The 14,888-nt window shown below is 42.7% G+C and overlaps 1 protein-coding gene across 6 annotated transcripts in view; it reads left to right on the top strand.

Moving 5' to 3' along the window:
* Positions 1-14,888, top strand: part of AGPAT3 (1-acylglycerol-3-phosphate O-acyltransferase 3) — an 87,127-nt gene that overhangs the window by 65,717 nt on the left and 6,522 nt on the right. For all 6 annotated transcript variants that reach the window (XM_063393094.1, XM_063393091.1, XM_063393093.1 and 3 more), the window contains 7 exons: positions 2,641-2,867; positions 7,160-7,329; positions 7,516-7,677; positions 9,111-9,264; positions 9,694-9,796; positions 12,175-12,250; positions 14,297-14,495. In XM_063393094.1, coding sequence (XP_063249164.1) covers positions 2,690-2,867; positions 7,160-7,329; positions 7,516-7,677; positions 9,111-9,264; positions 9,694-9,796; positions 12,175-12,250; positions 14,297-14,495 — 1,042 coding nt within the window. In that variant the 5' untranslated portion in view covers positions 2,641-2,689. The remainder of the gene's footprint in view (positions 1-2,640; positions 2,868-7,159; positions 7,330-7,515; positions 7,678-9,110; positions 9,265-9,693; positions 9,797-12,174; positions 12,251-14,296; positions 14,496-14,888) is intronic.

Below are 14,888 nucleotides of genomic sequence, written 5' to 3'. Positions count from 1 at the left end.
AAACAGAGACTGGCAGATTCTGTATCCAGCAGCAAAACTGGAAGGATCAGACAACAGCAACAGGACGAGAGGAAGGGGTCTCAAGCTGTGCCAGGAGGGCTCAGAGTGTTCATCAGGAGGAATTTCTTCATGGAAGGTGTTGCTAAGCACTGAAACTGCCTGGGGAAATGGTGGAGTTACCGTTCCTGGAGCTGTTCAAGAAGTGACTGGATGTGAGTTTTAGGGCTGTGGTTTAGTTGACGAGGTAGTATTTGGTCAAAGATTGGACTCAATGATCTTGGAGGGCTTTTCCAACCCTAATGATTCTGTGGTGCCCAGCATGTGGGGCAGGATGCTGGTGCAAGAGTGGTAAATCCTGTTTTCCATGTCTGACAAAGCTGGAGAACCCATCTTGCTGCAGTGTAAGGAGGGATGTGTCCTTTGGGCTCTGAAAAGCAGCAATGTCCTTAATGTAAGAGACAAACACCAGACTGCCACAGACTCTGCTCAAAGCCAAGAGGCTGTGGAAGTGGAGCCAAACCATTTTATCTGAGGACAGATAAACATGACATTCCTATTTCTCCTTGTGCCATTTGTGTGTGCTTTGTGCCCCTGTCTGAGAGGGACCAAGCTGTGTGGCAGAAGGCTGCAAGTGCTGCTCTAATGACTGTCATAGACAGATAGAATCATGTTGGAAGAGCTTCCAAGATCCTCAAGCCCAGCCTTTGAATGGTTTGACACAGGACACAGGCATCAAGCAAAGCTGATTGCACATGGCCCTGCAGAGGACAAGCAAGAACTCAAGAAATAGCATGCAGGTGTGGAAGGAATTGTTCTTTTCTTGTTTGTTTGAACTGGCTTTTGAGACACTCCAGATGAAGAGAGTGACTCTGGTCTTGGAAGTGAAGAGCTTGGTGTTTAATGTTTGGCAGTGTTTATTAGAGTGTGGCAGTGGAAAAGACAAACAAGGCCAGTGCTGGGGAGTCACTGGATGCCACGGCTGCCTCCCACTCGAGGAGGCAATGTGTGAACACTGGTGTGGTGTTTTGGCTCTGTGAGACAACTGCAGCCTTTTAGGGAGGAAAGAGCAAGGAGGGCTCCACTTGTTCAATCTCAAACAGAAGTCTCTGCTTCCCAACAGCTGTTCTTAAAGTAATTTATTAGTGGAAGAAATGTTTCTTTCATCCTTACAGGAAAACACTGGGAGAATTTAGATTATTTATCATGAGCTCCAATTCATCTTGCTTTGCTTTGCTTTTTGTGGTAGGCACAATACTGGCTGTGTTCAACCAGGCTTTTTTTTTGTTTGGTTGTGTTTTTTTGGCTTTTTTTCCTCTCTAATATGCTTCTGAAGTGGGTAGGTTACTAATGATGCAAATGGACGTTAATTGTGCAGAAACTAGACACTGTGCCTTGAAAGGCTGTACCTGATTGGTAGAAGAGAGGATAGAAAACAAGCTTTCACAATAAAATTGCTGTAGAGTTTTATAAATAGCAGCACACTGGAAGCAGGTGGTGAGTGAAAATTATTTGATTCCTCACAGCTGGCAGGGACTTTATTTTTGGACAGCATCACCTTGGGACGCCTGACTTGTCAAAAATATTTGTTACCATCTACTGCTTGATCTGGTCATTTGCCACACTTGTAAAAGCTGAGCATGAAAACCACTAGCAAGCTGTGGCTGTGGCAGAAAATCAGGGTCAAGCTTTTATTTTTTGTGTGAGACCTCGAGGCTGTGGTTTGGCAGCCTGGGTGGCCTTGCAGTACCCTACAGGTCAAACAGGCCAGTGCTGGATAATGTGGGGTTTGCAATAAACTCAGTTTGGTGCCTTGGTAAATACAGTTTGCTGGGTTAATGTTGTGCTGACAGGATTTGTAGTGGATCAGGCTTGTCTGAGCTCCTGTGGCATTCTGCTGGTTCAGACGTTGCCAGTCTTTCTGCACCTGGTATAAATACAGCACATGCTCAGAGCTAAGTGCTCTGGATAATTCAGTGGAATCAAGATTCTGCACCAATGCCCTTTCCATGTCAAGTTTGTACTGCTACGTAGCCTAAGGGTTTTTTTTATCATTTCACATTTTTCCCCTATACTAACTGGAATATTTGATCGCAGAACTGTGGCTTGACAAAGTGAGAAGTTATTAAACCTGCTCCAGCAGGGGTTTTGAGTGTGGGAATACCTGTTTTCCACTTCCAAGCCTTAGTGGTTGCCAGACTGATGCTGTGTGTGGCCAGCCCTGTTCTCTGCAGGATGAGGCTCCTGTTGCAGTTCAGGACAGCAGCCCTAAAGATACAGCCCCTGTCTGCTCCCTGTGAGTGCAGGGCTCAGTGTTCCTCCCAGCATTAACTCGCAATCATGTGGTATTTGTTTGAAGAGAGGTGTGAGATTAGTCTCTTCAACAAACAGTAATCTTCCTGGTGGGCTGTAAATTGTAAATAATGATTCCTTCCTATTTTAGGCAGGGATTTGCAGCCTCACCAGTTTATTGTGTGAAGACCTGCATGAGGCAGGCTTGGAGAGCACACTGTTTATTGGGTTGGGTTCCTCTTGATCAATGAGCTTGGACTTTTTCGGGGCTTTTGTTCTGTCCTTCCTCAGTTTGTAAACCCACTCTCCATCTGACTCTTTTCCTTGTTGCTTTTTTCCCCCCTCTTTCAGGACAGTTATTCTGAGTGACGGCCCTTGCACACGCTTCTGAGTGGTTATCATGGGCTTCATTGCCTTCCTGAAGACCCAGTTCATAGTTCACCTGCTCATTGGGTTCGTCTTTGTTGTCAGTGGGCTGATCATTAACTTCATTCAACTATGCACGCTGCTCCTCTGGCCCATCAACAAGCAGCTTTATCGCCGAGTAAACTGTCGCCTTGCCTATTCCCTTTGGAGCCGTGAGTATGCTGGGATGGGATGGGATGGGATGGAGAGGGCTGGGGAGGGGTTCTTCTTGCTTTTGCTTCTGTTAACCAAAAAAAATATATGTATTTTTGTGTCTATTTGTACACAGAGACAAAAGAAACGATAAGTTAGATGTAGATTCTTCCAGAGCAGGTCAGAATGACCTTTTCTTTTTGGAATACTGGGAAATCATACAGAAGTCAAGGGTTTGATGTGTGTTGTCACTCTCTCATTCAAAAAAAAGTGGGAAGTAAAGCTCCTCTGCACCTCCAACCTTATCTGGGCTGATAGGAGTTGTTACTTCTGTCTCAATGCCATCTTCATCCAGTGTCAGCAGCTGTGCTAAGGACAATTGTGAGACTGGCTCAGGTACTGAGCATATGAGCAGTTTAATCACATAGGAGCCCAAGTTTATTGTGTGGGCTGTAGGGGGAGTCTTACAGTCTCATGTGGATGTCTCTGCAGCTGAACTGTGTGACAAACTTCAGGATCCCCTTACACCCTTCAGTGTCTCTGAGGTCTCCTCTTGCCAGTGTTTCTTCTTCTGCCCGTGGGTCAGCTCTGCACTGAGTGTAGCTTCTTTTTTCTCCTCTTTTAGACCTTTGCAAAACTTCCTCCTGTGTATACCTTCTCCTTCTCCTCACAGAGCTTAACAGAGGGCTGGATTTCTGAAAATGTTTAGAGTGTATAGAAGCTCCTTAAGCCCAAATGTCACCTCCTGTTTTAGCAGTGAATCATCTAATCAGTTTGCATTCTCCATCCCCTCCCAGTATGCACGGCCACTTACCTTAGTGCTCAGCTCAGCATCCAACTCCCACTGTGGGTAAATGAGTCACCAGAATGAGCACTGAAATTACAGTTCAGCAGTCCACTGACAGGCACCCACATTTTGTAATCATCAATGTGAAGTATCACCAACAAAAACTCTCTGAGGTGTCTGATTCTGTCTCTTTTTAAGCTTGTTGTCCCTGCCTTGACTGTAGTTTTTGTCCTGCCTACTGAGAAGCACAGGAGAGAGGAAATTAAATAGACTAGCAGGCAAACTGTCAGGAAAAAAAGGTATTGTAATGGAAGAGCTTAGTAGAAACTTCAAAATGAATTTGGTTGGATGAGAGTAGGGACATATAGGAATTTTTATTTTTAATTTGCTTGTACGAATTTCTTTGTACTTTTAATAATCTAGAATCTGATCTCATGCTGAAAACTATTGCTGCATTAATAGTTTGGCTTTTCTGAAGATATGAGCTGCTTGCTTCTATAAGGCTTTAGGCTCAGGCCCTAGTTAGCATTGTGCATGAAAAAATCACACTTCAAATGCTGCTGGTTTATATCCTCTAAACACTAGAAATAACCCACACCATTGTTCAAAGAGGTTTGGAGAAGCTGAGTAGATAATTTGGTTTATACGTAGGATAACCCCTAGTGTTTAGCCTGTTATAAATTAATACATTGAGAAATTAAACTATGAAATGAATGTAAATGTTATGTGGGACTGCAGAGAGCTGATGGCCTGTAGGAAGAGCTGACAGAACATGCTCTTCAGTTGGGATATATAGCAATTTAGGTAAGCTCTGTCAATGCAGTAGCTCCAGTGTTGCCATTCATAATGAAATATATTTCAGTATGGAGAAGCCTTTTGGCAAGGAACCTGTAGGTCAGTGTTCTGCTCAGGATGCTACGTTTTGCTCACTTTCTCCAAGCTGTTTGTGGTTTTAGGCTGGGGGTCTGTAAGAGAAGCTGCTCTGCCCAGCTGGCAGGGAGGGATACACAGGTAACCCTGTATTGGCTCTGTATTGAAAACCAGGCTCTATTCTTACTGTATCTCCTCTCAAATACATAAAGCTTCCAAAGGGGAGGGAGAGAGACTCCATCCAATGCTCCTGACAGGCATTTGGGGCAGGAAGTCTTTCAGGCTCTGGCCCCAGCATAAACCCATGAATTCGTGACAGGTAGTCTGTACTTGCAGCTCTCCCACGTCAGCTCCTCTCGCATGAGTCGCACCCTTGGAGAGTGCAGCGTGTTTGGGTTAGTCTGGTTGCAAAAATAACCCCTCAAATGCTGGTACTTTCAGCTGAGGGATGTGGGTGCCCCTTGTTAGCTTTGTTTCTGGGGGGCTTGTGAGGCTGTAAATGCAGCTGCTTTGGCGTGTGGGAAGCCCAGGTGTTGCTTTTTCCCTGTGGGAGCTCTCCTGGGCAGTGCAAGTGTTCCCAGTCCTTCATTCACAAGGATGTTCTTGCTGGAGCCCTGGCAGGATCAGTGCCACGCAAAGGAGCTGTAACCCACACACCAAAAAAAGGAAATGAGCCCACTCCTGGTTATAATTACATCATTTGTCAGCACACTTGTAAGGGACAATCTGTTTCCTCATGTTAATCCTTTGGCTCGTCAATCCTTCTCTCTCAGTATGAACTCTGGCAAATCCTCCCCTGTTTTAGGGAGAAAGGTGAAAGAAATGTTCTGCAGAAAGTCATCCACACTGGCCATTGCAGATTTTTTTCCCTGATTTTGAAGAAGAAACACACTTAGGTGATTATAATTTATATAAGAAAATGTAGCAGGTACTGGAGATGTTCCTCCTTGGTACACAGCCAGCAATGGAAAGGGAAAATGGCTCAGAGTACCATGATGTGTTTGGTACCACTGCTCTATTCTCCTGGCCACCTGCCTGGAAGGTGCTCTGAGGACACTCTTGCTGTCCTCTTTCCCCTTTTACAAGCCAGGATAGCCAGAGAAAGGAAGGTAAGTGATCACAAAGCATGAAAGGCTGGGAAGCGCTGATAGAAACCTGTACCTGGTGTAAAGGAACAAGACAATTCTGTCTTTTCTCTGCCATATTTCCAATTGACCAGGTTTAAACTCTCTTGGCCAGCAAGGTGCATAACTTTGTTTTACCTCCAAATGAGCAAGTGCTGAAAGTCATACAGGGGGATAACTTAGTGGGTGAGTAAGCGGTCATGAGTGAAAAAAACAGTGCTAGGTGCGCTCTGTACCCTCAGCAGACCAGGACTGGTTTTCCTCATTATTCACCTAAATACTGTGTTTGCCTTCTGTCTGGTGTGGTGCAAGACTGGATCCCAAATTCTTGTTTAGCAGTATGGGTAGATGACCTTGTCTGATCCCACTGATCTGAAATCCTTGTGCAGGAAGGTGCTGCCCTGTTTGACAAAACCAGAATCTCCCAATGGGAAGCTGAAAAACCTCCTGGCAGAGCCTGATAGAGGGAACAGAGGGGGAACCCTGCAGGTGTACTCACGTGAGGAGGGTTGGACTCTTTAACTGCCACATTTGTGCAACCACATTTTAATTTCATCCATACCTCATTGAAATGAGAAAATACCAATGACTATGATTTGCAGGGAAGCAAATCTTCCTACTGGGAGGATGAACTATTCTCATACTTTTTATAGTTGTCCCATGATGCAAGCAATGCCTTCCATCTGCCTCCATGTACTGAAATGAGGGAAATAAGCTAACCATAGCAACTACAGTCAGTGCATGCTGAATTTGAGTGGAAGGGGGGTTTATGATGAAAAAAGGGGAGGTGGAAAATAAGGAAGGGTAACAAATGTTCAGGGTGGAATAAGAGTTGCTGTGATATTTGAAAGTTGGTGTAAATGGAGGGAAAAGGGCTCATTCTTTTGTAATAAAAGACACAATTTACCATTCTTGCCTTTGCCAAGGTATTTTGATAAATTAGCTCAGTTCTCTCCTGGTTTTTAACTCTGTGTTGATGATCATAATGCAGAACAATTAGAGCCCTGTGTTTTAATATTAAAACCTATCACAGAAGATCTATGTCTCTGCATCCCTTTAAAAGACCTTTATTGGTCTGTTTACCTCCATAAGGCTTGTTTCATGTGGAGTAAAAACATTAGGCTGCATCTATGCATAATTTGTATTCCACCTGGGAGGAACTGTGCTCATTTAGTGGAGCAATGAACAGCTCCACTGTCTGTTTTGAGGCATAAAAATCTTTGGGCTTTATTTCCAGTGCTCGTGAAATTTTGCATTTGTAATGCAATGCCCAAACTTGTCGCTGTTAAAAACTTGTTAAATTATCCATAATGCATATGTCTGGTGCCTTAAATACTGCTTAGGGATAGCAGTGTGGTTTGATCTGTACCTTTCCAAGCTTTTCTTTCATCTCTGCAGGGTAGGTTTGGGAAGGTGACAGTGTTGGGAGTCAGGAGAGGCTGGGCAGTGAATGGGGCTGAGGATGAAACTCTAAATGCTTTCTGTAAGGAGTATCCCTGACTCCTCTCTCCACCTTCACCGTGTTTGCCAGAGTTGGTAATGCTGCTGGAATGGTGGTCAGGCACAGAGTGCACCCTGTTCTCAGACGAGGCCACGGTGAAAACCTTTGGGAAGGAACACGTCATCATCATCCTGAACCACAACTTTGAGATCGACTTCCTGTGCGGCTGGACGATGACGGAGCGCTTTGGAGTGCTGGGGGTACGTGGGCCATGAGCCTTCCCTTCCTCTGCAGGGTGACAGGTCTGTTTAAAACCCATCCAGAAACAGTTTCTTTGCATTTAAGTTCAAAATACAGCTCCCTTATCTCAGCTTTAACGTGTTTGACTTCGTTGCACAGATCAGCAAATGACATTTTCGGATTGTCGCTTTTGTTTTTTCCCCAAGAGTTCCAAAGTTCTTGCTAAGAGAGAGCTGCTGTATGTGCCCCTAATTGGCTGGACGTGGTACTTCCTCGAGATTGTTTTCTGCAAAAGGAAATGGGAAGAGGACAGAGATACAGTCATTGAGGGCTTGAAACGTTTGTCTGATTATCCTGAATATATGTGGGTAAGTGTTGAGTCTCTCCTCTGGTGTTGGCTGCTAGAAGTGGAAAGGTGACAGACTGTGGCTTTGTGTCAGGAGAAGGTGGCCTCACTCCCAAGGGTCGTCAGGGAAAAGACCTGCTCTGTTTCAGGAGGTCTTTTGGGATATGCTGGTAGAAAACTGCTGTTTGCCTGTTGGTCAGGGAAGCCATTTGGGAAACAGTTCAGAAGCTTGAGAATGATTTATAAATCAGGCTTGTGTGATACTAAACAATTTTATCCAGACTTATTTTTACCTGTTAAAAAGCCTATATTTGCTTACTCTGTCTGTATAACATCTTCTGAGGTAGGCTGAAAAGACACAGAAACAAAAATCTTTTTTTGAGAGGTGAGTGAATTGGAGTGCACAGACCTTGGATTTTGATAGAAAGTTCCTGTTAGTGTGTTTATTGATCTGTGAAATTACAGGTTTCCCAAAAAGTCTCTTGACAAAAAAATGTCAAGCTTATATCTGCTTCTGCAGTTACATTTTTTTCCTTTTTATTTTGACATTATTTAGAATCAAGGGCAAAACATCTGTTTCATTGTGTGCAATGCTGTTAAACTTCACTGCAGCAGCACAGTGGTGTAATCAATCCATTAACCTTCTTAGAGCTTTGAATGCAAAGGTTTTGATAAATTCTCAGTTTTGCTTTTATAGCAGCACATGTAATATACAATTATTTGGCTTATAAAACATTAAGAGGCTTTTTATGCATTTTAACTGAGTTTTCAGTATTATCCAGTACAGCTTGTTAAATGGAATAGTGAAACATTAGGCCTTAACTAGAATATTGTGAATGCATTGTAATTTTCTACCATTACAAAGACAGAAAAAGTAAGAATCTGGAGAATGTATTTTAAGCTACTTAATTGCTTGCATATACAGATATGAATTCTATTGAATATCTCTTCCTGATTAGTGTAGTGAAGAAAAGAAAAAACCCTACCAATTAGAAAATCTCTAGACTGAACATGAGATTCAAATCTATACATTTTAATGATTCTACAACTGAGAACCAAGGACTAGTCTCTAGGGAAAAGAGCTAGAAAAATATAAGTGCAAAATGTTGTTAGCATTGATTATTTAAATCAAGACTTCCTGCTTGGTAATTGTAATCATGATTAAAATTGACTTGAGAGAATCAATTTCCTAATTTCTGTGCATTCTAAATGCCACAATTAGGGCTGTCATTTTGTCACCTTAAATTTGGTACAAGTGTTGTTAAATGTAAAGATAATAACAAATGAGTTGGGAGTTGATGCTTACGCCTAATACTTGGTGAAGAGATGAGACAATTGAAGTGTGTACACATTTATGTTTATCCTGGAAATACTTTTCAGTATACTGCTGGATTTCTTTTGGTATCTCAAGATATCCTTGAGGTGTTTTTTTTTTTTTGCTTTTGTCTCGCACAGTTTCTGCTGTACTGTGAGGGAACTCGTTTCACAGAGACGAAGCACCGCATCAGTATGGAAGTAGCTGAATCCAAGGGGTTGCCTAAACTGAAATACCACCTGTTGCCCAGAACCAAAGGTTTCACCACTGCTGTCCAGTGTCTCAGGGGAACAGGTACTGCCAAGCTTTGCAGCAATTGAAATGTTATTTACATGTTATTTAATGTTACTTGTTATTTAGCACACTCTGTGCAGCATGGTCTGCTCTGTTCTTTATTACAATTAGTGAGCTGGCAATAATGAGGATCCAGCGTGTCAGCTGGTAATTTGCAAATTGCCACAGAGCTGTCAGATACCAGTCTTAAAAAATACTAAAATCTTTTTTATGTTGCTTAGTTCATCAAGTCATCTGGTGTTTTACAGAGCTGGGAGTGTCAGGGGTCTGGTGCAGATAAATGTGATCTATAAACATAAAATAGTGAAGGATTCTGGCATCATGGATGCAAGGCTTGCACAAGGCTCTGTTGCTGTCTCAAGCAAGGATGCCAGAAGGTGCTTGCTAGAACTGCTACTGTAACAGCCCTGTTTTCTTTTTTTTTAACAGTTTCAGCAGTGTATGATGTAACACTAAATTTCAGAGGAAACAAGAACCCATCTTTATTAGGAATTCTTTATGGAAAGAAATATGAAGCAGATATGTGTGTAAGGTGAGCATATACTGATAGAAGTGAGCTCTAAAATGCATCCTTTGGCACATTGAAGTGTATTCAGATTTTAGAGGGTAATTTCCTTTCCTGTACTCCACTTCTCCTTGTCCTTCAGCTTCAGAGGTCCCTTGTAGTAAGGAGTGTAAAGCTCCTTTACATGCCAGTTTCTTTCCCTCACTCACATGGTTTGATCAGCAGATTAAAAATTAAAAAATACTGAAATTCAGACAACATATAAATGAGGTGGGACATTGCTCACATTCCTCACTGTTCCTTTGCCTCAGAGTAGCTACTAACACCTCTACCCCGTGCAGCACATCCACATTTGCATGCACACCTGCCCCTTCTCTTTCTTGCTTTCTCCTTGCTGCCTTCTTCTTCAAAGGCTTCCTTGTGATCATAAAAACTACCAGTCCTGTTGAACTTCTTCTTTCCCTTTTATGTTTGGATCTGAGACATGACCTGGTTATTCTTTCCACAGTTCTTTGGACAGCTTGCTTCTGCTTCTCTAGGGGCTTCACCCACCCTTTGGAAAACACTGCTGTGTTCTGGTGACGAGACTGATGCTTGGTTTTTAGAAGTTAAAAAAAAAAGAAAAAAAAAAGGAGTCTTTCTCCTTCCCCCCACACCTTTCCCCTCTGGTTTTGGGTCTGTGTGTTGCTGCAACATCTACATTTTAGTCTCTCAGCTGAAAAAATGACTGTGGAGCTGTCCACAGAGAAGCAGTGTTGCTCATTTGCAAGGGGTTTCATTTTCACTGTTTACACTTGCCAAACATATTCCTGATGAGGAAAGTGAGCAGACAATTTGCCAGCCAGCAAAACAGCAGGTCAGGCAGTTCCACACTGATGGCAGATGCATGTAGGATATCTAGCTGGATCTGGGGTGCACATGCATGGATGCACATTTGTATAATTATTAATTATACACTGAACTGTGACAGCCTTCAGTTAAATACCCTTTTTTGTAATGCAGATGCAATTTTATTTCATTTCTTGGAAGGGTAATGGGAGGAAAGAAGGGAAATGTAGTTTTCAATAGTGTTAGAAGAGGTTTGAGTTTGTAAAATTCTGTTGAGGGTGATGTTGCCAGGTAAAATTACTAATTGTACCCTACAAATGGCCGTGCATTGAAAATTTTGATATAAAAACGTTTGTGGATGGAATGAATATTCTCAAGCTGCTTTTCTACACTTTTTCTCTATTTTGGGGAAGAAGCTATGAGAGTAAGGAGAGTATTTTTGCAGATTTTTTTTCTGAAAATGGAACATATCCTTATTGTGCCAACAGACTTACTGTAGCTCAGAGAAGGGAAGCACATAAGCTCTTGTTCTTGGTATGTGCAGACGTAGTTACCTGTGCAGGGGTAAGCAGCTTAGCTCTGCAGTGGATCCAGTCTTTATCCTGACTGCCTCCAGAGGAAGAAACCAGGAAATCACCAAATGTTATTGCTGTGAGTCCCCTCTAGTGGTGACAGCAACACCACGGCAACTTCACCAGAAAGCTTTCAGCAAATGACTTTTCACTGAGCTTTTATTGAGCATTATTTATATGAATTGAGCAGTTTCTCTTGTTAGAGCTCATGTAAGTAAATCTGCCAGATCTGGTGTTCAGTTGGCTTATGGGATGGAGAAATCATTAGAAATGTGTTAGAACATATTCACAGAATCATAGAGGGGTTTGGGTTGGAAGAGTCCCAGCAAATAAAAGAATGCAGGGCAAGGGTTGGCTCTTCACCACTGCAGAGAGGCTCTGACAAGTGAGGTCAGGCCAGGGCTGGCACTGGGCACAATTGTCACACACCCCAGAGCTGTGTGCCTCCGTCTGTGGGGCTGCACAGGCAAGGAGGGACACGTGCACTCACTGCAGATATTTTCCTTAGAGATGTCATAAAGTGAATGTTTAGTTCATTACTCTCCCATTACTTCCAAAATAGGGTTTTCACTACCAAAATGTAACAAATAATTACCCTTGGGTTTTGCACTTGCTTGTCTTTTCTCAGCTCTGAGTGTTTCAGTCTGAGAATCAGCCACTGGTGGAGGAGGAACAGTGTTTCAATAGGAAATGCTTATTTTACTGATATTTTATTTATTTATACTGATATTTTACTGATGTGCTCTGAAACTGACAGGAGCTTGTACGGTTTCTTTTGTCTTAAATAGCACCCAATTCCCAACCTAAAAATTCAGAAAAAGTCCGAGTTCTCTGTGTTTAAGAGCTCTGCCATCAGTGACAGTGTTATCTGTAATTTATACCCTTCAGTGAATGGAAGATGTTCCCTAGCAGAGGGATAAAATCAAATACCTGGATTTTCCCTTAATTCTTTTTTTGTTTGTTTGTTTTTCTTCTTTTCATCTTTTAATCTCTTTACTAAACTAGGAGATTTCCTCTGGAAGATATCCCTCAAGATGAAAAGGAAGCTGCAAACTGGCTTCATAAGCTTTACCAGGAAAAGGTAAATAGCTTTGCTTTCTTTTCTGTCTTTTGGGCCTTGCACAGGGGAGTGTATTAAGGCAGTGAGTAATACACACTCTTGCACTTTGATGGAGAGGATATTATGTATTATTAGGCAGCCATCCCTCAAAGTGCTGGAAGGAGCAGGACAGAGGAGCCCCTTGGCAGCAGAGGGCTGGGTAGTGAGGTCTCAAATTGCCAGGAAGCACGACAGAATTCAGAGATATGCCTGAGCTGTGGAAGACTAATAGCAATCCACTGTCTTTTTACATTTTTCAGCTCTTGGATCTCTGTCATGCATTTCTAAAAGCTCCATTTTCCCTGTGGGTGTTTTTAGGCACTCGAGAAGAGTGATAACTGTCTGTCAGGGACAGCCGGGCCCGGCTTTCAGCTGCAATTGTTCTTTGCTTTCATTTTTCTCCCACTGTCACTTTCCTTCTGCCTCCTGGTGATACTTCTGCAGTGCGTGTGACATGGGACAGACAGAGCACATGCCCAGCATGCCTTCAGGTGGCTCAGAGCTTTTCCTTGTGTAGTTTTGTTTTCTAACCTTAGATGTTATTTTCTTGACCACATATTTAACACTTCTGTGGGAATTAGGAGAGAGCTGTAATTGTTGTCCAGCCCTAAGTGGTGGATTATTAAACTTGAAAAGTGGATCTTGATTTCTGTGTTGCTTGCCTTTGTGGGGAGACAGCAGAGCACAGAAAGTTTAAATATCCTGCCCTTTCCCCAGCTATGATGACCTATGCTGCAGCATTGCCAGGCTTATGCTCAGTCTCTGGGTAGGCAGCAAAATTGTGCTGAGTTTCATTATATTTATTTCAACCTAATTTGTTTGAATATCTGAACTCTGGTTTAGTTAAGGAGAGATGTTATCTTAGAAAGAGCAGTAGCTCATCATCTCCCCACCTGCCCTTAGCAGGTCTGTAGAACCAAAGAGACTTTGAGGTTGAAGAAGGTTTCTAACAACAAAGAGTCCAACTGTTGGCCCAGCACTAAACCATGTCCTCAAGTGCCAAATCCACATGGTTTTATGAACACTTCCAGGGATGATGACTCCACCAGTTCCCTGGACAGTCTTACTGCTTTACAACCCTTTCCATGAAAGTTTTTTTTCCTGATGTCCAATCTAACCCTCCCCTGGTGCAATGTGACACCATTTCCTCTCATCTCTCCTGATGCTGGCTGTGCCTGTGTTCAACTTGGCTGTGAGATGTTGACAGGGAGGCACTGCTTAAGCACATGGGTGTTATACAAATTGATCTTACAGTGTTAGAATTGCTTTGTAAGTGGAATCTTCTCATTGCATTTACTGCAATGACTTTGTAACTGGAATCCTCTTCCTGCACAGAGAATGTGTCCTCAAAAGGCTGTTATTGGCAAGGAACACCTAGCACTTCTCAGGCCTTTGTAAGGGAAATAAAAAAAAAAAAGAAATAAAAACAATAGTCAGACTTGAGCCATCCTTGGTAATGGCTTGGAAACCTTAAAGACCAATCTTACAGACTGAGGGAAGGTGGTGTTTGAGTGATGTGTTCCTGGACTGCAGTGGCTCAGTTGCAGTGCTGGGATTAGGGCTGGCGTGGTGCTGTCTCTGCTCTCAGCTCGTGCCTTGCCCTCCCCTCCTGGCTCTCCATCCAGCATTTTTCTGCTGTGCTTTGCTGAATCATGCTGACCTTTCTGGAATTAAAAACAGAAATGAAAAGCACCCAGCTAAGAGGCCTGGTAGTATCTGAACTGGTCTCTGGCCTGAAGCTGCCCTAAATTCCTAAGCAAGTAACAGGCAAGATGCAGATATTTGGTAGTGGAGAGGATGATAAATTTTCAGTTTTTGATGGTGCCAAAATTGCCTTCAAAAGGCTTAAAGGTCACTTGGATGATCAACAGAAATGCCCAAATAAGTGACAGAAGATGGAATGGGATGCTGTGCACTCTTGATGAGTTTGTACCACAGATACTGTCCTTGATGTTGTCCTGGGGCTGACTGATCTTGGGCTGCTTGGTGCAAACTTTATGAACCTGTTTTCTTCTCTCTTTTCTCCAGGATGCTTTGCAAGAGATGTATAATCAGGAAGGTGTATTTCCTGGCAAGAAGTTTAAACCTCCTAGGAGACCATGGACTCTCCTAAACTTTCTTTTTTGGGCCACAGTTCTCCTCTCTCCTCTCTTCACATTTGGCTTTGGAGTTTTTGCAAGTGGATCACCTCTCCTTATCCTTGCATTCCTGGGACTTGTAGGAGCAGGTAATAAAAGCAGAGAAGATGCTAATCCCAGTGTGACACATAACAGGATCCTTTACCTCCAATAAGTTCTGTGTATTAATTAATTAGAATGGGGCTTGCAGGGAAATATTTGGAGCTCACTCACTAACCTTTCTTTCTGTTGTACAGCATTTTTATTGTTTCAAAAGCTTTAATCTGGGCAAATTTGCCTTCATATTTTAAGCAAAAACTGTAGTAGTAGCAGGTGAGTCTTGTAGCCCATTATTATGGTGCCTGAAGGAAAAAATACTTTTACTGGACAACTTGTCTGTGGATTAAAAAAAAACCCAACCAAACAAAACCACCACCACAAACAAAAAATACATAAATACCACCAAATTTCCCCCCCCTACCCCTGCAACAAAAAACTCTTAA

This window comes from Prinia subflava, chromosome 3, assembly GCF_021018805.1.
Source record: "Prinia subflava isolate CZ2003 ecotype Zambia chromosome 3, Cam_Psub_1.2, whole genome shotgun sequence".
NCBI classification, from domain to species: Eukaryota; Metazoa; Chordata; class Aves; order Passeriformes; family Cisticolidae; genus Prinia; species Prinia subflava.
This window is presented reverse-complemented; position numbering and strand designations above follow the sequence as displayed.